Below are 26,223 nucleotides of genomic sequence, written 5' to 3'. Positions count from 1 at the left end.
AGTTGTGTCTTAAGTTAGGTAGGCTGATTGTCTGGTTGACTCCAAACCACGGCGGTATAAGAGAAGCTACATGGACTGGCTTACCTAGCCACGGTATGCCTGCAGACCGCCAAGCCAGGCAGCAACACAAGGCACATCATGAGGTAGAAGGCTGCACTGAGTAGCTCCAAAACTTGTCTGTCAGTACATAAAGTAGACCAACAAAGATGGTAAATGGATTTGTCTCCAAAACATGATTTTGTTACAGGGAACACTGAAAAAGGTTTCCTATGAAGACTGCACATAATAAAGAGTAATAAAGTCTATGTCTGGAATACCCACCATACATAGTGACCATTTTACTTGTCTCTCGGAAGAGAAGAATGCCATTAGGAGATGAAACATCAAACTGCAGCCGCTGAGACCTGGAAAGACAAATCAAGTGGTGAAAAATATTTATTAGGTAATATCTGTCAAAACGATTGAGGACTATCCCTTAAGTCAATGACAGTTTTAGCTAGAGGATGTGCTCTGTTTTGAATGACCTAATTAGACTACTTGTATTGCAAGTAATTTGCGCTCTTTCTTCCACCAAAGTCTGTTGCCTTAGCAGCATTTATTAACCTGACTCCAAATACTTCCTTCCAACATAATCCACACAGCATTGGGTGCAAGTGATGCAAGTTTTACTTTTCATCGTTTTTTTGGGAGTATCTCTACCAGGCACTGAACCCTATCTATTTCGTCCACAATACTCACTTCACTATTTGTGCAGCATGAAATGCAGATAGCTCCCACTCAACAGGGATCCCTGCAGTATTTGTTTCAAAATTGCCAACTTTCCTTTACATATAATGTATCAGAAGTCCCAAAACTTGCTTACAAAGCGTTTAATAGTATGTGTTTTGTGTGATTCAATCCTATGGCTACTGTTTCAAAGGGCTCACTGCAGCCTCAAGTGAAGTTATTAAAGACTTTGCAGTTTGAATCCATAATAATTTCTAAATGAATAGGAGCCTCTAGACTCCTTCGAAATGGCAACAGAGTGCCCCTCTAGTCAACATGTGCTTTCTTGCAGTATCTCCTTCAAGGTGACAACAGAGTGTGCTCCACTAACTCTCGGTGCTTTCTTGCAGTTTATACTCCTCAATCTTACCTGTTGTGCACAAGCTCTGCCATGAGTTTGAGAACTGGGGTAGTGCAGGCTGGGTCATGGAACCACAGTTCAATTGCACGCTGCAAGATTGGCATGTAGGATGGATAGCTGCAGTAGAGTGCTAAGGAAGATTGACTTAAACAGTTGAACATTACAAGACAGAATGCCTCTCATGCACTAGAACATGGAAGAGCAAAAATACATAAATCAAAAAAGCAGGCATGATCTCACATAAGACTATCATCTTTCCACGCTGTCAGGTTGCATCTTTAAACACTTGAAGTCAACAGTAAACCTGAAGCACAAATTTGTGTAGAACCACTGTCCAGAGGTCTAGTGGAAACAAACAATACATATTGGGGGGGTGATTCGAAATCGCATTTACAATAAAGCCACCCACCTAATTTTGTATAATAGAACACGCTCATTTGAAAAGGATTTAATTCTCAGAAATCAGATAAGCTGATTGTGGTGTTTCAGACTGTGCCCCACTTTCCAGTCCAGTAGAGCATCATTGACCTAAATATAAATTCTGAAACAGCATGGACCACCATTGGAAGGCTGCTTAACTCCTTGGCTAGATCAGCTTGAGCGTACAGTAGCTATTAACTTTGATTTGAGCTGGTTTCACTGAACTTCTGTAAGAAGCACATCTAAATGCCATTATTCGATTCAACTGAAGGTTTTTTATTGGGGGCTTTTCAAAGAATGAAACAAGACTAATCTCCCCAAGTGAGGCAAGGCAAAACTGGATTGTAGAAAAGCATTGCTTTCCTGACCACAGCTCTAAAGTAAGAAAACCGTTTGGGAGCACAATAAAAAAATACACAGCAAGTTGGATACTCAAGAAACAGACAATGACTGAAACTCCTTTAACAACAAATACTTGACCATGCCTCCAGCCTTTGCTTGAACCTAAAAACATTGAACATCTCTTAATTATGTAATTTGCAAGAAAAACACACCTGGGTTCAGATGTTTGTGCTGCATACACCAGTTTCAATGCAGAACTACAGGAGGTTACCCATAGACCCATTTGAGACCAGGTATTACTATTTAGCATTATAACATACAACGTCTCAACAGGTAATATTCATTGACAATTATGTAAATCATGCTCAATAATTGCAAAAAGGAACAAGCAGTGGCATAGCCAATAGGTCTCGCTTTTGGAACCTTATAAGTATTTAGCTATGCAGCACAATATCCTTGGTGCAACAACATCACTGGTTGCATGGCTAAACACTTATAAGGTCCCAAAAGCGAGACCTATTGGCTATGCCAATGCTTGTCTCTCTGCTGCTCAAGATCAAAGTCTGTGAGAGGAAAAATATGAGCTGGTCCCTAGAAATCAAAAATGGTGGCCCCCACTTGATCCAATTAAGCAGTTATGAAGATAACAGTAAAAAGTCACAACATGTTTATTGCTCTCGCTGAAAAAAAAAATCAGGACTGGTTGAAAGTCTCCCTCATTGCTGACATGAAAATAAAACTATTTGAGTAGGAGAAGCCTCTCAGATATAATGTAGAAAGAACAGAAGAGATTGAGGGGCCACCATGACACCAGAAGGGATACAACCGGTAGGGTGGTAGGTACATGTAACGAGGTTAGTTCCAGTAGGATCATGCACATGATGTTTACACTACTCACATTTACAATGAATGTCAAAAGGAAAATACCAGGACATGCCCAGAACCATACAATTGCTAAGTCAAGTGTCAAAGGTGGTAGTGAAACACAGGCCACAAATCTGTCAAAAGTCCACATTACATCCGGAAAAAGACCATTTACAATGGCATATATTACATAATTTCAATCTCAGTGAATGCACTCTGTAAACTAGTGATATTTTGTCATTTTTTCAAATAGGGGAGAACAGAAAAACATATCAGATTTAGAAAAGTGAAGTTGCTTGTTTACTCCCTCAATGTGCACACACTCCAAATGTTCAAAGTGACCTGCACATGAAGCATGGTTTGTGTTGTTTCAAATGCCTGATCTATAGAAAACATACTGCCCCAAAGAGAAAACCGGTGTGCAAATATATACGAACAGCTTTGTAACGTATGATTTAGCATAGCAAACATAAGCTGCCAAAAGTAAGACATACAAGTAAAGTTGTAAGTCTATTTCTTACAGATCAACTGTGCTAGGGAGAGGGAGCCACAATCTGAAAATATAATTTCAGTCAATAAAAGCGCCTAGAGGCCCACCCAATCGAGAAAACAGCGCTACACCAAATATAAATAAAGTGACACAAAATAATCGATTCATAGCAAAAAGACTACAATGCAATCGGTCTTGCTTTTGAGACCTTATAATTATTTAGTCATAGCGCAGCTCTGTGCTGCAGTTCCAATGTAGATGGAGACGTGCCTTTTGTTGACAGAACATGGCCCTCAAATGTAAAACAAGCACAATGTTTTTTGTATTAAAAACAACCCAAATAAACAACATGTAAAGACGCACACACTATAAAATCTTTATAAAACCAATCTTTTTTCGAACGCTTCGGGAAGCGAGTGTGCACACGCTTTGGAAACTTATTTGATTATTTTTCTGAAGTGCACACATGCTTGCCGAAGATAAACATGTCCTCACTCTACTTCAGCAATAGAAACAAATATTTTTTTCAAATGCTTTTGGAAGCGTGTGCGATTTAGAAAATAAATAAATAAGTTTCCAAAGTGCGTACACACGCATCAGAAAACAATAGTGAGTTAGTGCAGCACCCACCTGCAGGCCTATCGATCTACTTAAACCGTGCTTCTGACCTGTGTAGTCAGCCATCTGGAACACGTTGTGATGGCGGACCAGGAGGAACCTGAATGGGTAATGGCCAAAGAGAAGGATCGCTTAGTGAAGTCGCCATGGGAGGGAATGAGCCACACAAAGGAGGGACAATTAAACGTGAAAGTCCACTAAAAAGCAAGCATTTCAGAATGCCACAGAAAACCTCAAATGGCAATCAACGGTCATGCCAAAAGCCCACAGAACAGATACATGTATTGCGGACAACGCATGAGCAGTCTAGGCTTGACCAAAACAATGTGGAATCTACAGCTTCAGTCATCTCATTGAAAGAGGGATTTTTAAGGAAAAAATACTTTTCTGAAGTTCTCATTCATTTTGTAACAGTTTTTTTTCTAATATTAATCCGAATTGCAGCTTCTGACTAGGATCTAGTCAGCATGACTAGCCGAAATTGAGTCTTTTTTTATGGGATGAAGCAACTATAAAAAAACAAGCATTGGAAATGCAATAGGTCTCGCAATAACGCGAGTCTGAACTATTAGCATTGTAAATGATAATGCCCTTTATTTTTGCGTTCTGGTTTTTGGAACATAAATAAAAGGCTTTGTCATTTACAAGGCCTATAGCTTAAATTTGCGTTAAAACGAGACCTATTGCATTGCAATGGTGGTGGTGCTGCTGAGTTTTTTCTGAATCTGCACCCACAATCTGCACCCACAATCAGCACCCACAATGTGTGAGTGGCGTTGCGTGGCTGAGTGGCGTTGCGTGGCTGAGTGGCGTTGCGTGGCTGAGTGGCGTTGCGTGGCTGAGTGGCGTTGCGTGGCTGAGTGGCGTTGCGTGGCTGAGTGGCGTTGCGTGGCTGAGTGGCGTTGCGTGGCTGAGTGGCGTTGCGTGGCTGAGTGGCGTTGCGTGGCTGAGTGGCGTTGCGTGGCTGAGTGGCGTTGCGTGGCTGAGTGGCGTTGCGTGGCTGAGTGGCGTTGCGTGGCTGAGTGGCGTTGCGTGGCTGAGTGGCGTTGCGTGGCTGAGTGGCGTTGCGTGGCTGAGTGGCGTTGCGTGGCTGAGTGGCGTTGCGTGGCTGAGTGGCGTTGCGTGGCTGAGTGGCGTTGCGTGGCTGAGTGGCGTTGCGTGGCTGAGTGGCGTTGCGCGGCTGAGTGGCGTTGCGCGGCTGAGTGGCGTTGCGCGGCTGAGTGGCGTTGCGCGGCTGAGTGGCGTTGCGCGGCTGAGTGGCGTTGCGCGGCTGAGTGGCGTTGCGAGGGTGAGTGGCGTTGCGAGGGTGAGTGGCGTTGCGCGGCTGAGTGGCGTTGCGCGGCTGAGTGGCGTTGCGCGGCTGAGTGGCGTTGCGCGGCTGAGTGGCGTTGCGCGGCTGAGTGGCGTTGCGCGGCTGAGTGGCGTTGCGCGGCTGAGTGGCGTTGCGCGGCTGAGTGGCGTTGCGCGGCTGAGTGGCGTTGCGCGGCTGAGTGGCGTTGCGCGGCTGAGTGGCGTTGCGCGGCTGAGTGGCGTTGCGCGGCTGAGTGGCGTTGCGCGGCTGAGTGGCGTTGCGCGGCTGAGTGGCGTTGCGCGGCTGAGTGGCGTTGCGCGGCTGAGTGGCGTTGCGCGGCTGAGTGGCGTTGCGCGGCTGAGTGGCGTTGCGTGGCTGAGTGGCGTTGCGTGGCTGAGTGGAGTGGCATTGCATGGCTGAGTGGCGTGGCGTGGCTGAGTGGCGTGTGTGAGTGGCGTTGCGTGTGTGAGTGGCGTTGCGTGTGTGAGTGGCGTTGCGTGTGTGAGTGGCGTTGCGTGTGTGAGTGGCGTTGCGTGTGTGAGTGGCGTTGCGTGTGTGAGTGGCGTTGCGTGTGTGAGTGGCGTTGCGTGTGTGAGTGGCGTTGCGTGTGTGAGTGGTGTTGCTTGGGTGAGTGGCGTTGCGTGGATGAGTGGCGTTGCGTGGATGAGTGGCGTTGCGTGGATGAGTGGCGTTGCGTGGATGAGTGGGGTTGCGTGGATGAGTGGGGTTGCGTGGATGAGTGGGGTTGCGTGGATGAGTGGGGTTGCGTGGATGAGTGGGGTTGCGTGGGTGAGTGGTGTTGCTTGGGTGAGTGGCGTTGCGTGGGTGAGTGTGGTGTTGCGTGGATGATAGTGGGCTTGCGTGGGTGTGAGTGGCGTTGCGTGTCTGTAAGTGTTGCTGTGTGGGTGAAAGTGGCACAGAGCCTTTGATGTGGCCTGGCGCAGGAGAAATGCTGCTGCTGCTAATTAAATACAAGAGCGGCCGGGAAACACAAGTACGGCCGGTCACATAATTAGGGGAGGAGAAGCTGCACAGCACACGCTGGGAGAAGCCCTTTGATGTGCTGTGCGGCCGCGATGCGCGCTCTGAGCTGGGGGAGGGCTATTAGCCTGAACTCTCGGCAAGATCAAACGAAGGGTGGGAGGGACATTGAGGAACAGGAACAGGAACAGATGGCCATGAAAGTGTATGGGCCAAATGCGCGTGCCTGTACGTGCACTCGAAGAAAACGCCACGGAAAAAAGCGGTGGTTTGACAATCCGTTCGAGCACTTGAATTCTCCCCCATTTCCCATTGCTTCGCAATGGTAAAGGACGAGACCTAACAACAACAAAAACACACTTTCTATATAAGAACACAGATAGAGTATCAAAATAACCCTATCTAAATGTACTAACAGATACGAGAGGCAACCTTGGAGTCTACCTGCCCATGCACTCACCCTGCTGCAGACATGACAGTGGCAATGCCATGTGCACACCTTAGCCCAGATGCCTCAAACACCATGGAGATTCCACTTGAGTGTGGGCTAACTAAGAATATCAGCTTTACAGTGGTTAAATGTACTTTTTTGCACATTTAGAAGAATATATTTGGAGACAAAGCAAATGTCCCATCCCTCTTTAGAACGGTGCAAGAGACCCATCTTGGTTTAGTGAAATATTAAAATAAAATATTACCTTTAAATGCATTATCTGGATCTAAAAACATAGCATCTCAGAGTAGGACAATGTCTACACTCCACCCTCTTTCGATACCCAGGATGCATTAGCCCCCACTCCACAAAGAGTTAGTTCAAATATCACAGATTAAAGTGGCAGTGGGTTTTCAAGATGAGTGAAACAACGCTACCTTGTGCGTGAGCAAGTTCTGCTTTAGATGGTGGATCTGGCTGAACTCCATGCCACACTTAGTGCAGACAAATGGCCGTACATTCTGATGCTTCAACATGTGATTTTACAGCTGGCTGCGGTAGTGGAATGTTTTGTTACATTCTAGGCACTCGTACAATATGGGACCCTGGTGTGAGGATATGTGACGCTTCAGCTGCTTGAGTGTGGCAAAGTCCAGACCACAGTCCACACACACGTGGCAGCGCCCGTTCTCGTGTTTCACTTCATGAGCTTACATTTCACTGGGTTAGGAGAAGTCACGGCCACAGAAGCGGCAGCTGTATGGCTTCACATCAGTGCCTCTTCAAGTGGCTCGTCTGAGTGAACGCCTTACCACACACTTTGCACTTGTGTGGTCGTGTGCCTTGTTGAGTTAAACGATGTGTCTGCAGGTGACTTGGCTGTTTGAAGAGTTTGTTGCAATGGAGGCAGGAGTGGGGTTTGATGCCACTGTGGCCAAGGATGTGTGTCACCAAGTTGTACTTTGAGGTGTAGGATTTAAAAATAAATAAATAAAATTGCTCACACACGCGACATTGCCACCCTTTCTGCCGGTCAACAGTTTCCACCAAATAGGAATCATCAATCCGGACTTTGATGTCAAGACGGTCTAGTTTAGCCTTTTTGTTGCGTTCCATGCTAGAATCATTTGTGTCGAAATCAGGCTTATATGAGGACTCTTGCCACGCATAATTCTGTCCATTTTCTCCGGGCAAGACCTACCCCATGAGGCTGACCTCTGCACTGAGAACGCAGCATCACATTGGTATTCTGAGCACGGCGCTGCTCACAAATTCCTTCACCGGGAGCTCGGACCCTGCGAGGGAGGCCCGCGCCATGGACCGTCCGAGGCTCTGAGCTGAGTGAATGAGGCGGTGGGCCTAAGGAAGGCAAGGGAAGAGAGGCGAGGGAAAGAGGACTAGATGAAGGAAAGAAATACAAGAGAAGACGCAGGAGGCGAAGGATGGGAAAGGAGTTGAAAGAAGGGGAAGGAGATGTGGGAAAGAAGAAGGAGTGAAGGGAGGGAATAGAAATGAAGTAAAGAGAAAAGAGCAGAAAGGTAGCGTGCGGTAAGCCAAAACAAGCAACAAAAAGACGCGCAGCCCGAGACACGCTCTGTGATGGGGAGGAGCGTTAAAGCGCAAGACGGAGAGGCGGAGCGAGGCACGCGCACTTGTGCGCGTAACAGCAAGCTCTAGGCCGCCACAAGCAAAGCGTGTGGTAGCATTTTCTGGAGCCACACACTAAACGTCTCTCAGAGCAGCGCATGCGCTGGCTCAGCGAGACCTAAAAATCAGGGAGACATAAAAGATTTATTTATTTATTTATTCAGAGTTTTATATAGCGCGAACAAGATCCTTACGGATATCAGAGCGCTTCACAAAGACAGGGTAGGGGCAGTAGGAGTGAACAGAGATAATGGGAGCAATATAGTAGTCACTAACATGGTGGGGTAATAGTAACATACATGAAACATATCACAATACAATCAGGTAAACAAGTAATATAAGATGGCACAAGTCATTGATCCCACTACAGGGGTGTTCATGTGTACCTTGGGTGTGTGGATAGCTTATACCAAAGTCTTAGTGTAGCGAGAACACTGAGTGGGGGCATCTGGAGAGTGAATCAACGTGTAACATATATTGGTAGTGACAACATCAGGTTAGAAGTATAGTGCCAGAGGACAAGGTGAGCAGTGATACAAAGCAATGCAGAGTCTCTGATCCAGCACCAATCATGTTCAGGAGATCTTGGCCAGAAGGATGTTTTTCACCTCTTTCTTGAAGAGTGCAGTGGAGGAGATCAGCCTAGTTTCAGGCGGGAGTGCGTTCCAAATCCTGGGTGCCATTCCAGAGAAGGAGCGCTTGTATGTTTTCTCTTTCCGGAATCTACGAGGTTTCAGGAGTAGGTTTTTTGTGCTTCTATTGGACCTCGAACCTCCTGAGATAGACAACTTTTGAGCGAGGTAGTTGGGTGCATTGTGGTGCACGGCCGCGTGTGTCATAACTGCAATTTTTAGCTGTATTCTGGCTTCAAAAGGCAGCCATTTTAGAGACTTTAAGTCTGGGGATATATGCGAATGTTTTCTTGAGCCAGTAATGAGTCTCGCGGCAGCGTTCAGGGAGGCTCTTAAGGGTGCTGTTGTGGATAGCGGGAGTCGGCTGAGGGCCACAATTCCGTAGTCTATTTGAGGGATGACTAGAGCTTGTACAGCAGTTTGGAAGTCTTCGGCAGGGAGGAAAGGTTTAATTTTCCTCAATGTGTTGATTTGGAAATTAGCTGCTTTTGTGGCTTTGCTAACGTGCTGCTGCATGTTGAGCTTGGCGTCGAGTGTGATGCCTAGGGATTTCGCCGAGTCCACGATGGTAGGTTGGACATTGAGTGCTGTTAGATTATTGAGCCATGTTTGAGTGGTGGAAGTTTCGTCGGGGGTGAGATGAGTAGGAACTCGGTTTTCAGAGCATTTAGTTTGAGGTGATTATCTGCCAGCCAAGATTGAGTGTTAATAAGCGTGGAGTTCAGATGTTTGATATCTTCCGGAGATTGTAGCTTTAGGTAGAGTTGTGTGTCGTCGGCGTACATATGGAATTGGACATTGGAAGCTTGGAGCAAGGTGGCGAGCGGTTCCATGACGAGGTTGAACAGTGTGGGGGAGAGGGAGGATCCTTGTGGGACGCCTAGATCTGCAGGCACAGGTGTGGATAGCACATTGTCGATCTTGAACTTCTGTGATCGATTGTGAAGGAAGGACGAAAACCATTTGAGAACAGTTCCCGATAGACCCATTCTAGTGCTTAGCAGCTCCAGCAAGTTCTCATGTTTGACAGTGTCAAATGCTGACGAGAGGTCAAGAAGGATGAGGAGGCAGGACTCATTGCGATCAAGAATTTGGAGGGCGTCATCAATTATGTGTGTCATAGCTGTTTCCGTGCTATGGTTCGCTCGGAAGCCTGATTGATGAGGGTTGAGGAGGTCAAATTGGTCAATGTGTTTAGTTAGTTGTAGTTGGACACATTTTTCCAGCAGTTTGGCCAGGGTGGGGATATTGGTGATGGGCCGGTAATTGTTTAGGTCAGACGGATCAGCTGTAGGTTTCTTGAGTATAGGCGTGACTTGCCCCACCTTGAGGGAGTCCGGAATGAGGCCTTGTTGCAGGGAGCTGTTGATGATTTTGGTCCAGAGAGGGAGGGGCAAGGGGATGAAGTCTTTTACCGCATTAGCAGGTAGAGGGTCTGTGAGGTGATTAGAGGGCTTCAAGGTGCAGAGCAGTTTGCGTATTGCTTCTTCCGAGTAGGTATCGAAGTATAGCCAAGATGCCTTGTTTTTAGGTTGAGTGTAAGACATTCTGGTGTTGTTGGGGAATCGACTTACATCCAAGATGAGGTCATTTCTTATGTTGTCAGTCTTTAGCTTAAAGAAAGCGGAGAAGGCTTCACAGTGTGGGGTGTCGCCTGTTGTGCTGTTTGATTGTAGGGGTTGAGTCTTTGTTTGGGTCTTGATTAGTTCGAACAGCTTTCTTGGCCTGTTTTTTGCTTGGTCCAACTGACGGCTAAAGAAGTCCGCCTTTGTGCGCTTTATTTTCCTGAAGTAGGCGTTTCTTTTGTTCTTAAGCCTTTTGAGGTGCAGTGCTGAAGGGTCCGATCTCCAGGTGCGCTCTGCCATTCGCATAGTACGCCTGTCGTCATTGAGACTATCATCATACCAGGGGTTAGAAGTTTTGGTGGAGACTCTCTTCAGTTGAAGTGGGGCGACTTCATTGACTACTGTGTTCATAGAGTCAAGGTAGTGGTCCATCAGTGTTTGAACATCCGAGGCACCTGAAGGGGGAAGGAGGAGATTGCCGATGTGGGGAGGCAGGGTAGAGGGGTTAAGGTTCTTCATGTCCCTTTTCCATGTTTTGGATTTGATTGGTTGAGCTGGGATAGGTTTCACTTTTTCATTGATAAAGAAGGTGATAATGTGGTGATCAGACCAGTCGCAGGGTTGAATCGCCTCCAGTTGTGTCGAGTTCTCTTTGGCAATGATGAGATCGAGTATCGAGCCTTTGTCATGTGTTGGTCTATCGCATATTTGGGTGAGGTCAAGCGCATTATGGAAAGTTTTGAGACTGTTCACCACTGTGTCTTTCTGATCGTTCCAGTGAAGATTGAAGTCACCCAGGTAGACTTGGGTTGTCTGCCGACCGGCATTGGAAGTGATCAAGTCCATGAGTTGTTGGGTGAATATGAGGTTGTCACCAGGCGGGTGATAGATGAGATGTAGAGCACAAGCTTGTTTGCCCTCACTGGTGATGTCGAGGCAGAGGAGTTCACTGGAGGGGAAGGAGGGGGGGTGATTTTAGTAACGGAGAGGTTGCTCCTAAAAATGCATGCAATTCCCCCGCCCGTCTTGCCAGGAGACCTGTCCAGCCTAATGATGTGATAATTGGGGGGGGACTAGTATGTCCATAATCGGGGTAGAGGCTTCAGTAAGCCACGTTTCCATTAGAATGGCTAGGTCCAGATCCCTAGCTGAGACGAGATCAGCGATGTCGGAGGAGTGTCTCTGGGCCGATCTGCAATTGAGTAGGATGCATTTGAGTTTGGGAGAGAGAAGGGTGGTCGAGCTTTCTAGTGTGAGGGGGACTTTTCTGAGCTTGTTAGGGACGGAACCTCTATTGTTGAGTGTTGGGAGCCTCAGAGGGTTTGTAAGAATTGTGGGTATGGGGATGTGTGCGTTGGATATGTGTTTTACCGGACCTGGGCCATAAGAGCCTAGTAGAGAGCATAATTCACGGTCCGACAATGGGTTGAGGACACGCCGGGGCGGTGGGCGTTAGTGCGAACGGGGATAGTCGGCCAGCGCGGGTGTCGTTGGAGGCGAGGGTATGTAGGGAGGGTGCGTCGTTTGTAGGGTAGAGGGATGGTGGGAGGTAGACTGGGCTGTGAGGAGAGAAGCTCTTTGATTGCGTGGACATCTTTTTTGATTTGTAGAATATCCTCTTTGAGTTGCTGGAGGGTGGATAAAGTCTGGTCAGGGGGAGGATTGGGGATGGGGTTTGTGATGAGAGCCATTGGAGAATCGTTGAGTAGTGAGTTGGAAAGCAGGCAGGGTATCGAGGGGGTGGATATGCTGGCGTTTTTGGAGGGTTCTGCAGTGCTAAAGAGTGGGATGGCATTCAAAGTGGGGGCCTTTTTGTGGGCGAGGGGTGTGGGTGAAGTAGGTGACATGGGCGGTAGGTGGGAGGCATAGGTAGTGACGTCAGTGGGAGACGGTGTCGGTGGGTAAAAGAGTGAGTGAAGGCTGAAGACAGTGGGGGAGACAGGAGGGTAGTGGGGGCTGAGAATAGGAGGTGGGAGAGAGGGGGATGCTAAGGTAAGGGAGGCGGTATGTTCTGTATCTTTTGTTGGGAGGGTGGGAGTGTCTTGGGTGGGAGTGGGGAGGGACCTGGGGAGGGAGAGGGGTCAGCCGTGGGGGGGAAGGGAGGGGGGGTGGATAAGCTCTGGGCGATGGTGTGTTCAGATGGTGGCGTGTTGTGAGTGGGAGTTGTAAAGTCAGGGGGGAGTGGGATGGATGGGGTGTGAGTGGGGGTACGAGGGGTCCTGTTAGAGGGGCGGCTAGTATATGCGGTGGAGACGTTTGTGACTGTTCTTGGGGAGTGTGGGGTGTAAACCGCAGGTGGGTCATTTACTGGGGTGCTAGGGGTATAGGTGTTGTAGGTGGGGGCTGCGACGTCAGGGGTGGTAGTGCTGGTGGAGTTCTGGGTGGGGATCCGCAGCTTGGAGAGGTGTTCTTTGAACTTGGGGAACAGGTTGTCTAGCAGTTCCAGGTTCTTATCCGTGGATTGAATTAGGACAATCTCGTTATTGTAGATAGTAATGGTAGTCCTGCCAGAGAAGAGGCGGGAAGGTGTGATAGAGAGAGTTAGGCCATGAGTTGTTTTCCTGGTGGTGGAGACGGTGAGTAGGGATAGGAACACTTTTCTCCATTGGGCTCTGCGTGAGGTGTGGAAGATGATATCAGTGTTCAGGGCTCCATTGCCCGGTGAGAAGTAGGCGTCGGCAAAGGGTGTTTCAGGGTGCGATCTCAAGAAGTTATGTTTAAAACGTTTAGTGGCTTTTTTGGTGAGTGTGGGAGGGTAGATAATTCTAAAAGTGTGCGTGCCGTTGGGCTCCATTATAGAACGGCTGTGATGTTGGGTATAGGAGATAGGACGACAAATAAAAACTGTCAGCCACTAGTTACAGTGCAATGGAGAGACACTTGAGAGTGACCAATGTGTAAGGGGTAGAAGTCAGTGCAATCCAAGAGCAACAGTGCGTAGGTGCAGCTTACATAATGTATCCTATATGCGAGGTAGCAGTCCGCGTACACCATGTACAAAATATGAGAGGTAGAACCGGTTAGGTGGAATCAGATTTACACATCAGAATGTCCGAGGTAACAGTGGTGTAGTCCAGGTGTAGAAGGTGACTGGGTGCAGCTTACATGATACAGATTATTTGAAATTGTAAGGAGCAGTCGGTATTTTAGAGGAATGAGTAAAAAAAATAATATAAGCACTTTATACATTGAATGTGGGGGTAACCCAACAGTGCTCGTGCAAATGTGTGAACGGCGCAAGTGAGAAAAAGAAAAACAGCAAAAAAGGCGCAAGTAAAGAATAATATAATATATACAATCACCTAGACGGTTGTTCATTTAAAAAAATGCCAATGCAATTGTTATAGACATTCAGAGTTGTCAACAAGTTAAAGAATAAGAATTGCGCCACAAATTGCACTGGATGATATAGCTTTGTATTCTTATAATGCGTCCTTCCACCCTCCTTGGCTGCATGGTGGTACTTCACTTTCGAAATGCAGCATGTGTGAGGCCTTGAACAGACTGATACCTTTTTAACAAAATACCCGCCCCTCCCGCAAACTGTTCTTCTGCCATTTCAGAATTCCCTTGACACACCATTCTGGTTGTGTCTTTCTGGACAATTCACTTACCATACCTTGTGTGCATACGTGGATCTACCATCACTTGGCACCCTGTCCCACACCTAAACAGGTATTTGGCCCACTCCTCGCATGTTCTAGTTGGGTCTTGCAGACAACCATCACTACCCTTATTATTTCCCCTTTGTTTCCCTCTTGGACAGCACCGACAAATTTCATTGTAACCCGGTCCTGAAGATGACCTGAATTGATCACAGGTCGAAACTCGGTCAACCACCCAGGGAAACGATTGGCGCATTTCTAGTTCTTGAATGTCCATAACAATTGCATTGGAACTTTTGTTAATCAGAAACCATCTAAGTGATTGTATATATTATATAATTCCTTCCTTGTGCCGCTTTTGCAGTTTTTCTTTCTTTATAAAGTTTTATATAGCGCAAACAAGATCCCGAAGGATATCGGAGCGCTTTACAGAGGAAGGAAGGACATGAATCCAATATCACCAACAGGATAAGATTACACAACAGGAATACATGCATAAGTATAGAAAAATAATCGCAAAAATCCCAAGCAGATGAATCTAAACGGGAATGTAACAGACTACGGATGGGGTACACACTGCGGAAAAGAAGAGCATAGATCCAAAATTGACATTAAGTAGGAATACTCGTTTGTTTCCTAAACCAGAGAGTCAAGGAAAGTAATACGATAAACATGAATATAATGGGTTACGAAAGTGGACACACAATGCAGTAAAGAAGGGCAGCATCACATGAGAAGACATTGGTTGTAGGAACAATGAGTTCAAGCAAATGATCCTGGTCCAAGTTAAGGTATCTCTCGTATCTCTCTTTATCTCACTTGTCACTTGTGCCGTTCACACATTTGCACGAGCACTGTTGTGCACAAGATTCTATGGGTTACACCCACATTTAATGTAAATAATGCTGATATTTTTTTGTACTCATTCCCCTTAAATACAGATTGCTCCTTACAATTCCAAATAATCTGTTGTCTCCCTGATTCTTCCTTTTTGAAATTCTTGTCCATGATTTACATAATGGTCTATGAATATTAGCTGTTGAGACGTATACAACAGTTTGACATTGAAATCAGAGTGACCTAGTAACCGTCAACAATTTAAAAGCACAAAAGGGTGTTGGGTTAGGCGTAAAGAGGGGGTGAAATAAACGTCCCACCCAAAATCACAATCCACCAGCGCAGGCAGTATAGCAGAGGATACATCCACTCAAATAGCATCATGAAGCTGGTCTTTGCATTGAAGGCAAATGCAATTCCTCTCAGATCTCTCACCAAACCCACCAACGTCCTCTGCAGAGATGAAAAAATGAAGAATAAAAGCATGACAACAGACAAATTGACAAGAGGGAGCAGTAGTGTATCTCAATCCCAACACCCCTACCACCAGACCCCTAGCAAAGCCCAATGAAGCCGTATACTCCCCTGCAGCTCCGATAAGGACAGCACTTAAGTGCACTCACTTTCGCATCCTGCTCGTTGAAGGAGTTTGTGCCGAACATCTGAGCTACAGCTTCGAAAGCAGCAGTGAGGGGAAGCATGAACTGTTCAAACTGGTCTTCATCTTCTCCTGGAACAAGATCAAAGCTTAGTACACATTTCCTTCTCTCACATTCAAGATCAAAGTACAACTTGCCCTTCCCCAAATGGTTCTCTGCTCAGTGCCTCCTCTCCCACCTGTTCAGTAACAAAATATGGCCACATGGTGTCAGCAATAAGAGAGCCACAAATGATATCACTAGCTATTATAAAGCACAACAGTCTACCCAAAAGTTTCAAAGCACTCATTGTCTACAAAGTCAGCAATGAGAGTCAGTCACAAGGACCTAGGTTATCAACGGAAGGACACAACAACATGGACCTGGGTTTTAACAATAAGACATAACCACGTGGGCCTGTATGCCAGCAACAAGATCAGCAATAAAGACGTGGGAGTCAACAAACAAACAGGACCATAAAGGACTAGACACCAGCAACTACACAATCATAAGGGCTTGGGTGTCAACAACTTCCCACTAAAACATGGGCCTTGATGTCAGAAACAGCATACAAGACTGAGTGACCACAACAAGACAGTCATAGCAGTCAGTCTATTGCAAGACAAAGCAACACGGACCATCTTGTCAGCAACAAGCAATGGCAAGGGCCTAGATGTCAGGATCAAGCTGGTTCCAAGGTCCAAAGGGTGTCAGTAACAAGACAGCCACACTGAACTAGATTGAGCAACATGACAGATGTTTGCTATCTGACCCTGCCATAAATCTGTCACAACCAGAACCCCAGATATCTGACTAACAAGCCCACCATCTCCGATGGCTCTCTGCATACCCACAGTAGAAGCATCATCAGACTGGAGATAAAGTAGGATACCACGCAACTGGCTGAGGCCCAGACTGAATGTTACGAAGGAACACTGTTTGTACTTCCTTAGATTGCTATGTAATCATAAACTGTGGGGAAAATTGGTATTCATATATTGTCTCACCCCCTCTGGGGGCTTGTTTTTGCAAAACCTCAATAAAAAAAATATACAAAAAATAAATAAAAATCAGACTGGAGATAAAGTAGTGAAAAAAAGAAAAAGGAAGGCAGCAGGCCTTCTCTGTATGAGCACACAGGACCTGGAACAACATCCTTCAGTCCATCTGGACTTAACCCTACCTTGAATCAATTGCGAGACAGCTGAAGACATCTTTAAAGAACATTAGATCACGATGCAGTAATAGCGCTCTTCTGTTCTCCCAGCCCAGCTTCCACTTCAATCATTTGTTCACTATAATTTTGCCATTCAACCTGTATAGATCTCAGCTGCATTTTAACATGGATTTGTGCTATACAAATACCAAATACATACATACATACATACAAGGACATGTGCGACAGAAACATAGAAGTACAGCATTGTCTGCAATGAGACTAGGGAACCTGGAAACAGGACGAAAAAAAACACTGGGAGCTTGGTTCCAGTAAAGGTACAGAGGTAGACAAACCAATGTATCACTAAGTCAAAGACACATGCCAAGTTCAGTAACAAGATGTTTACCAAGTCACGGTCGTCAACAAATAGACAAAGTTACATGGACATCAATTTTAGCAATAAACCACACTAAGGGATGTGGTTAGGATCAATAGGTAGATCCATAGGACTTGGCCATGCCAGTTTAAACTCTAACACCAAGACATCACAGAAAAAGGACCCATTTAGAGCCCAGGGACTTAACAGATGGCAACAGCTCAGAAGACAATCTTAAACAAGGGAGAGTGAGAGGAACTTAATGAGTCATCCTAGGACTACCTCTCCATTTTAAATATGTACACAACCAATGTTGATTAGCAGGCTCAGTTAGAACAGTAAATTACTCCTATTCTATTACAGAACATTTGGTCTAGAGATGAAAAAAATGTTACCAAGGTATTCCTCACTCACTCTTGGTAACATTCTTCATCATTGAGGCCCCTTCATCAGTAACCTCATGGTGGACCTGAGCTTTTTACAGAGAGGTATATTGTTTAGCGTTAAGAGGGTTTTTAAATTTTATTACGACCTGGCTGTTGCCAATTAGTTTTTTTTACAATTTCTACCTGACCTATGAATAATAATAGATAGAAATGGATAGTGGGGGTAATGACAATTATTAGGTCTCCTCCCCCTACCATCACTTATGAGTGACATGTTTCAGCCTAACCCTAATACTTGGAGTATCTGTAGACTCATCTGGATCCTCGTTTTTCATTCTCTCCAACCTTCCTTCACCTGGAATAGTTGTGTAAGGAAGGCAAAAGAAACGATAATTTTACTGATTACCTATGCTGAACCCGTAGAGGACAATATCATAAGAAATAAGCATTATTTTCTCAAGTTATTTCAATCTCCAGCCCCTTAGGTGAAGCACTCCACTGCACACTGTGACACTTGGGGAAACCTTTTCTCACTGATCTCATTAGCGGAGTGGGCTATTGCCACTTCGTGCTATATGGTGCAGGAGCTGCAAGAGAAAATCTTCTAATCAAAGACATTGAATCTTCTGCCCCCTACTTTAGTGTGTATCCCGGTACATACTTATTTCCATCTAAAAGTGCTGACGTTCTGGGCTTCCACTAAAATCGCAAACAGCAAACAGGATTCGATCATTCTTAAAATACAGGGCTTGGTATATGTAGGCTTTCCTGTTTTCAGTTTCTATTTTTGGTAAATTCTGGTGGTGTTTTTCCAGTGTTTACCAGTGATTTCAATACCCAAAAAAAACAGTGGTTTTCAGTGGTTACTCATTTTCGCGGCGTAAAAAACAACTGAAACAGTGTTTTACCGGTGTTTATGTAACGCTTTGCTTTTATTATTGCTTTCTCTCTTCATTGATACTTGGTATATGTACAGTGTATATGAAGTCCAAATACATTTTTACAAGTGCAACTTATTGTAGTACACCATACAATATTTCCTCAGTGAGTCTTTGGTCATTCGTGCTCTCTTTCCTTCCCATGTAAACTTTTATTTGTGAAAAGGCCCTCTCGACGTTGGCAACGCCAAAACAGCCAGTACACAATATGCCAACTCTGGCCACTGACGTAGCTTTCCATGCTGTTTCTCTGTTTCCCATTGGTTCGCATCATCGTTTATGGTAAACGGTGGCCGTTTATGGTATACATAGGCGCGTGAATGGAAATCAGGCTTCTTGGTGACGGCCTTGTCCACTTTTAGGACGGCCCATGTGGACAGGCCAACGCCATCTTTGTTTGGCGTGACGTTGCATGTCAGATGAGGAGCCCTAAATGAATTCACTTTGAAATGCATGTTTCACTTCCTTGGCGTTGCCCGTCAGAGGAGGAGCCCTAAAAGAATTCACTTTGAAATGCATGTTTCACTTCTAATTCGGGATGAAAAAGGAAAATACAGAATTTTGCACAAGGGATACATAATGAACGACCCAACACATGCGGGTACAGATACAGCACAACCCCTGGCTGTCTTGGGCACCGGAACCTTCTGGACGGGCTGTTTTTGGTTTTACAGGTATAGACAAACTTAGCGTGAGGTGCGTGCATCCCTTTGTAAATACGTAACTTACTTAAAAGCAACTGTCCGGCCAGCTAAGCGGTCTCTAAACCCAGGCAAAGCGCTCACCCTGCGTGCACATTGTACGGAACACATACAGTGCACGTAGAGAATGTGGAGGCCATAGGGAAGTTGGAGGTCACAATAAGTGTAAAGCACGTAAGAGGCAGAAAAAAAATTGGGAAATGGTCAGGTCGTACAACACCTCTACCCATGACTAACACTGACAATGTACGGATGGGTGAAAACAGCTCGTATGCCCTGTGCACCTGATTACTGCCTGCTCGCCAGCAGGGATTAGTTGAAAGGCACACCTGCTTTCTGGATTCCTTTTCATTATTTAGGATGGGGCTGCTGCCAGCCTGGACCACACAAAGACATCGTTCATTGCTCTGAGCTTTTGGAACAGTTCCAAGCTCCGAGATAACAGAGAACCAAACACAAGGAAATGTCTGCCTCATCTCGCGCAAAACAGCCTGTGAAACTACCTCCCTCGCTGGCGACGGTTACCAATGCAACACTATTTTTAACATTTGTACCAACTCTCTCACTGACAGATTTGGCTCTGCTTAAGATCAACTTGTTTTACCTGGGCTGTTAATAGCAGAACTCACGCCGCATTAAGACAGGTTAATAGTTTTCAATTTGGCTCCTTTTCACTTTCCTTGCTTTTAATCACTAGACAGGTAATTAGAATAAGATATCTGCGTGTTGCTAGTAATTATGCATTCATGTTCTTTGCCTTTGATAAAATCATAGCCCATTGATTTTTACTCAATACAAATAGCTACAATAGATAAAGCCATGCTACAGTAAATGGGTTACTAATCTGTGAAGTAAACAGCTACTTAAGTATCGGGTCTGGGAAAAAGCATGGCTCGTAAAGTTGTAATGCGGTTCTTCTTACTTGGAAAACCATTTTTAGAAACTATTGGCATTGGGAATCCACTGCATGCACTGGATGGCACTCCAAACCCCGAAGAGCACTGCATGGCAAACTGTAAACAAGCATTGGCATAGCCAATAGGTGTAGTTTTTTGACTGCTTGATTTCGGAGTGCCGCGAGCCACGCTTCTTTTAATGTGCCATGCTTTTGTCTATTAAACAAAGGTCTGCTGTTTATAAGTTTAGTGCTTACTTTCCCTCCATGTTAAAGAACAGTAGATGTTTCAGCACCCAGGCTAATGTGCTGCATAGCTAAATACATAGAAAAGGCCACGAAAGCGAGACCGATTGCATTGCAAAAGCTTGTTTTACAGGTTTACGAATGCTACAAATCACCAACACAACATTAGAGCTGCTTTCTTTGTGAACAGATTACACATCAAAATATCCAAAAGTTACCCGCTGTCTTCCCAAAGACTAAATGACAGCGCTTTAAAGAAGTTGCAGGGCTCAACTGCATAAATCATACACAAGTCATATTTGCCTGTGTTTTTGACTACATTAAAATCCAAGTTGCCTATACGAACCCCGCACAAATGTCCCAGGTGTTGCAGAACCCTTCAATTCACTCCCGGAGTAGTAGTTTCCTTCTCCTGCAGCCACCTCTTCTGGTCGTCTTCAGTTCAGACCCTTAATGTTGTCAAGAGTGCACATCTGTCAAGCCACAACTATGTCACTGATCACCACTCTTAGACAAGCTCTTAGCATGTTCCCAGTTTAACTAATTCTTGCCAGACTACCCCCACCTTTGTTAACAAACCGCGCACATTTTTTCAGTGACCGTGGACTTGCACAAGTTGAGAAGAATTTAAGTAATGCTAAACAGAAGACTGCAGCTATTGGGAGGGCTTTTTATGAAAATTAAAACTAGAACTAAATTCTTAAAATTTAAATTTGAGGTGTGTGAAGTTTTGTGAAAATGATAAACTTTGAAATCTCACATATTTGCGAAATTTGTTACCTTTGTAAACTTTGCAAAACTTTCAACAGCTGGCAGAAATGTCTCTTCAACAAAAGAAAACAAGTTACTTACCTGTAACTTTGGTTCTCCAGTATTGGTAACTTTCATAGATTCCCATAGCTTGTATCATTCCCAGTCGTCGGAATGGGAGTCTCTGTAACAAAATAACATAGCAGTAGGTACAAAAGAGAAAGAAAAAGGCCTAGGCCTCATTCCCTTTTGTAGCATATCCACCTCTTTTTTTGCAAAAGAGGCCAAAGCAAAGCAACAGCCAATCAGATTAGCCTCACCCCCTAGAACCCTCCTGAGAGAACCTCAGAGCCTCAGATTTTCGTAGCCTCTGAAAACAGAGTTCCTTCTTATCTCACCTCCCGCCAAGATCTCTACCACACAAATCTGGCTTAAACACCTAACTGCACTCAATGTCCAACCCACCATCGTAGACTCAGCAAAATCCTTAGGCATTACACTTGACACCAATCTCAACATGCAGCAACATATCAGCAAGGCAACTAAGGGAGCGAACTACCAAATCAATACCCTGAGGAAACTTAAACCCTTCCTCCCTGCCAACGACTTCCAAACTGCAGTACAAGCACTAGTCATCCCTCGAATAGAATATGGCAGCATCGCCCTCTGCAGACTCCCCCTAACCACTACCGCACCCCTCAGAGCTTCTCTAAACGCTGCAGCGAGACTCATCACTGGTTCAAAAAAACACTCACATATCTCCCCTGACTTAAAATACCTGAACTGGCTTCCTTTCGAAGCCAGAATACATCTGAAAATCGCCTGCATGACGCACAAGGCTGTCCACATGAGCTCACCAAGCTATCTCACTCAGAAGCTGACAATCTCTGGCGGCTCTAGAAACACCAGAGGCACAAACAATCTTCTGCTGAAGCCTCGAAGATTCCGGAAGGAAAAAACTTATAAACGCTCCATCTCAGGAATGGCACCCAAGATCTGGAACTCACTCCCCCCTGAAACAAGGCTTATCTCCTCCACTACACTGTTTAAGAAAGAAGTAAAAGCTATCCTCATGGCTAAATACACTTGAAGTACCATTTTGATCTCTTTTAAGACTCTGCACCGATCTGTACTACTTGTTCGACCCCGCGGCGTATTTGTTTTATGTGTATTAACGACTTATGCGATTTTCTATGCTACCTCGTATTTGTACTATTAGCATTTCTGACGTACCTGTTTGACTATGTTCCCTCATGCTCCCCCTTTCTATGTAAAGCGCTCTGATATCCTCAAAGATCTTGTTCACGCTATATAAAACTTTCTAAATAAATAAATAAATAAGTAGCCGTTGTGTAACAGTATCACCACATTTGCTGAGGGCTGAGCTTTCCCAGGGAAGGAGGGTGGGCGCAAGGGAATCTATGAAAGTTACCAATACTGGAGAACCAAAGTTACAGTTAAGTAACTTGTTTTCTTACTCCAGTATTGGAACTTTCATAGATTCCCATAGCTTTGACATCTTTTCCTCCATTACCCTTTTTTATTTTTAAACTGATTCAACAGTGCAATCACATAAAGAATACATAGCAAAATGTGCAAGTAACAGTAAGAAAGGAAGGAGGGAAGAAAGGAAAGCTCACCACTCAATGGAAGAGGTTCCTGAGGACTGCCTTGCCTACAGCCGTGTCTTCTTGTGCCGAGGTCTCCAGGCAGTAATGTCTTGTGAAGGTGTGTGTGCTGCTCCAATTTGCAGCTCTGCAAATGTCTTTTATCTGAACTCCCGCAAAGAGAGCTGTAGAGGAAGCCATGGACCTTGTCAAGTGTGCTCTAACTCTGCCTTCCAGAGGCTTGCCCACTGCAGAGTGAGAGTACTGTATGGCACTGGAGATCCATCTTGCGATACCCTGCTTAGACAGTGGTAAGCCCTTGCGGGGAGCACTAAATGCGATGAACAATTGAGAAGATTTTCGAAATCCCTTAGTATGGTCCAGATAAAATTTTAAGCACCGTTGCACATCCAGTGAATGAAGCGTCCTTTCCGCCGGCGTGGAAGGCTGAGGAAAGAAAGCCATTAGAATCACTGGTTCGTTTAAATTAAAGTCTGAAGGCACTTTTGGTATGAACTTTGGATTAGTCCTTAGAATTACTGTATTTTTTTTTAATTGGAGAAAAGGTTCCTGTATTGTGGGAGCTTGCAATTCCCCAATACGACTTGCCGAAATGAGAGCAAGAAGGAGCGCCAGTTTCCACAAGAGGAATTTCATGACTGCTCGAAAAATCGGCTCAAAGGGATGCTTCATCAGCTGGGTGAGAACCAAGTTCAAATGCCATGTGGGAGGTAGAGGCCTCACTGGAGGGAAAACTCAAAGCAGACCCTTGAGAAATTGTTTGACAATTCTGGATGACCAGAGAGAAGGTCCAGATGCAGTGCGTCTGTAGCGAGAAACTGCTGCTAAGTGAACCTTTATGGATGAATCAGCCAGTCCTGCCTTAGCAAAGGACAGGAGATAAGGAAGCACCTGATGAGGCGGAGATGAGAAAAGATCCACACCTTGCTGCCGGCACCAAATGCAAAATCGTTTCCATTTCAAACTGTAAGTCTTGTTAGTGGAAGGAGCCCTAGCCTGAGAGAGAACATCTCTTATTTCATCCGAGAGATGAAGGTTCAGGAACTCTCGCTGCTCAGGAGCCATGCTCACGGGTGCAAGGAACGAGGATCCAGATGCCAGATTTGGCCCTGGGACATCGTGAGAAGATCCAGAATCGCCCCCAAAAGACATGGAGGGGCCAGAGAAAGGAGGCGAAGCTCTGTGAACCAAAACTGCCTCGGCCAAGCTGGAGCTATAAGGATCATCCTGCACGGTTCCGTCTTGATCTTCCTGAGCAGTCGTGGAATTAATGGAATGGGGGGGAAAGGCGTACACAAATGCTTTTGACCAGGCTATTGAAACCGCATTCCCCAGCGATCCTCGATGGTGTAGTTTGCTTGCGTAAAACTGGCATTTTCTGTTCACCGGTGTGGCAAAGAGGTCTATTGAAGGTCTGCCCCACCGATAGAAAATCTCCTCCAAGACCGCCTGGTTTAGCTCCAACTTGTGGCTGACTGACGAAAGCCTGCTGAGCCTGTCCGCCTTTTTTCGTTTAGTACACCTGGTAGGTGTTCCGCCTGTAGAGATATTCCATGTAAGATCGCCCACTCCCAAATCTTTTGGGCCTCCTATGGCAGCGGAAGAGATCTGGTACCCCCTTCCTTGTTTATGTAGCGCATGGCTGTGGTGTTGTGCGTGCAGACAAGAACCGCTGAACCCAGCAATCATGGGAGAAATGCTTGTAGCGCCAGACGGAGTGCTCTGAGCTCCAGGAGGTTGATGTGAAGAAGAGGGTGCTGGGGCAGCCAATGCCCACTTACATGTAAGTCCTGAAGCACCGCACCCCAGCCTTCCAGTGAGGCATCCGTTGTTACAACCTGAGGAGCTGGACTGCTTACGAAGGATAGACCTTGGGATAAAATCTCTTCCTTCGTCCACCACAAGGCTGCTTTTCTCATTGCCGGAGTAATCACCACCTTGTCGTCGAACGAACCGTGAACTTTGCATGTCTAGTTGTTCCTGCAGAGATCGCATCCGCAACCTGCAGTGGGGTACCAGAGGGATGCATGAAGATATCACTCAGAGAAGGGATTTGTAACGGCGTACTGAAAGACACCCTTTTCTGAACAAATGAGCAATGGACTTCAGTTTTTCTTGCTTTTCGAAGGATGGAGGAGCCTTGCTGAGAGATGTGTCCAGGATTGCCCCCAGGAATCGTGCTTTCTCCCTCTTGAGAGTGAGGCCCAGATTGCTGAACAGAGCCGTATATGCCTTGACCGTTTCCTCCGCTGCCCCCCTCGACGGGGCCTTCAATAACCAGCCGTCCAGGTATGGGAAGACTTGAAAATGCGGTTTCCTTAGGAAAGCTGCCACCGGCGCCAGCACCTTGGTAAAGATCCTCGGGGCAGAACAAAGTCCAGAGGGTAAAACTTTGAATTGGAAGTGGCTCTTGGCTACTGTGAATCAAAGAAACCTCCTATGGGCTGGATGAATGGGTATGTGAAAATATGAATCTTTGAGATCGAGAGTGGCCATGAAATCTCCCGGATTGAGGAGACGTAAGATATCCTGGGGAGAGACCATCCGAAAGGATTGAGATAAGAGATAGGTGTTTAGCTCCCTGAGATCTAAAATGGGGCGCCATTTCTCCAGCGTCTTCTTGACTACCAGGAAAAACCTGGAATAGAAACATTCCCCTTTTTGAGAAAAGGGAACCAGCTCTACAGCTCCCTTGAGGAACATCTGATGAACTTTGAGCCGCAAGAGACGCAGATGTTTTGAAGGCATGGCGGCAGGGGGCTTGGAAGGTGGCATGTGAACAAACTCCAGGGTGTGGCCATCTTGAATGATGTTGAGCACCCAACAGTCTGAAGTTATCCGTTTCCAGTTGCGGAGGTATTGAGACACCCTGCTTCCCACAGATGTTGATGGGGAGGTGGGTACAGCAGGCAGAGCCAGAACGCCGCTATTGCCTCTTGGAGTTGTCATGTCCCTGGCGATTCTGTTTTCCCCTAGCGTTTGATCTAGAGAAAGAAGAAGTCTGGCCTTGTCTCTGCTCGTATGATGGCCGTTATGATTGAGGCGTCGAACCATAAGAGGAGTACCGTTGTTGTTGTTGGTACGAACCTCTGTAGGAAGTAGTACTCTTTCCTCTGGCCCCCCGGAAAGGAACCTTCAGATACTGAAGAGTACCGAGAGATCCCGCCGTCTCCGTATCCTTCTTAATGTTCTGGAGAGCATCGTCGATATGCTTGCCAAACAATGCCTCACCATCAAATGGAAGGTCCAGGATCTTATTCTGGACCTCCAACGAAAACCATGTCGCCCTGAGCCATCCTTGGCGACGAAGAACAGCTGCGCCTGCCAGCGAACGGAAAGCCGTAGTGGCAATATCCATGGCACAGTCTATCAAGACCTCTGCCGATGTAGCCTCTCCCTCCTGCAGGATCTTCATGGCCTCCGCCTTGGACTCCTGAGGGAGTTGGTCCAAATATGGTGAGAGATCGCACCACATTTGGCGATCATATCTGCCCAGGGTCGCCAACGCATTTGCTGCTCGCACCATGCGAGACTTTCTCTGCACCGCCTGCGATATTATCGAATCCGGCTTCGGCTGACCAATCAAAGACGCCGGACTATCGTCAGGGGCCTTGTACTTCTTTTCCAGGCGTGGCAAAACTGGAATCACCGTAGC

The 26,223-nt window shown here is 46.0% G+C and overlaps 1 protein-coding gene and 1 pseudogene across 1 annotated transcript in view; both read right to left on the bottom strand.

Moving 5' to 3' along the window:
* The window catches only part of XPO7 (exportin 7), a 486,858-nt gene that overhangs the window by 109,091 nt on the left and 351,544 nt on the right, over positions 1-26,223 (bottom strand). The window contains exons 17-20 of the mRNA XM_078665516.1: positions 15,475-15,581; positions 15,216-15,304; positions 1,136-1,243; positions 322-404 (exon numbers count right to left, since the gene is read on the bottom strand). Coding sequence (XP_078521642.1) covers positions 322-404; positions 1,136-1,243; positions 15,216-15,304; positions 15,475-15,581 — 387 coding nt within the window. The remainder of the gene's footprint in view (positions 1-321; positions 405-1,135; positions 1,244-15,215; positions 15,305-15,474; positions 15,582-26,223) is intronic.
* LOC144792023 (uncharacterized) lies at positions 6,979-7,882 on the bottom strand (annotated as a pseudogene).

This window comes from Lissotriton helveticus, chromosome 11, assembly GCF_964261635.1.
Source record: "Lissotriton helveticus chromosome 11, aLisHel1.1, whole genome shotgun sequence".
Lineage (NCBI taxonomy): Eukaryota > Metazoa > Chordata > Amphibia > Caudata > Salamandridae > Lissotriton > Lissotriton helveticus.
The sequence above is the reverse complement of the archived record's forward strand: the minus strand, read 5'-3'. Positions and strand labels throughout refer to the sequence as shown.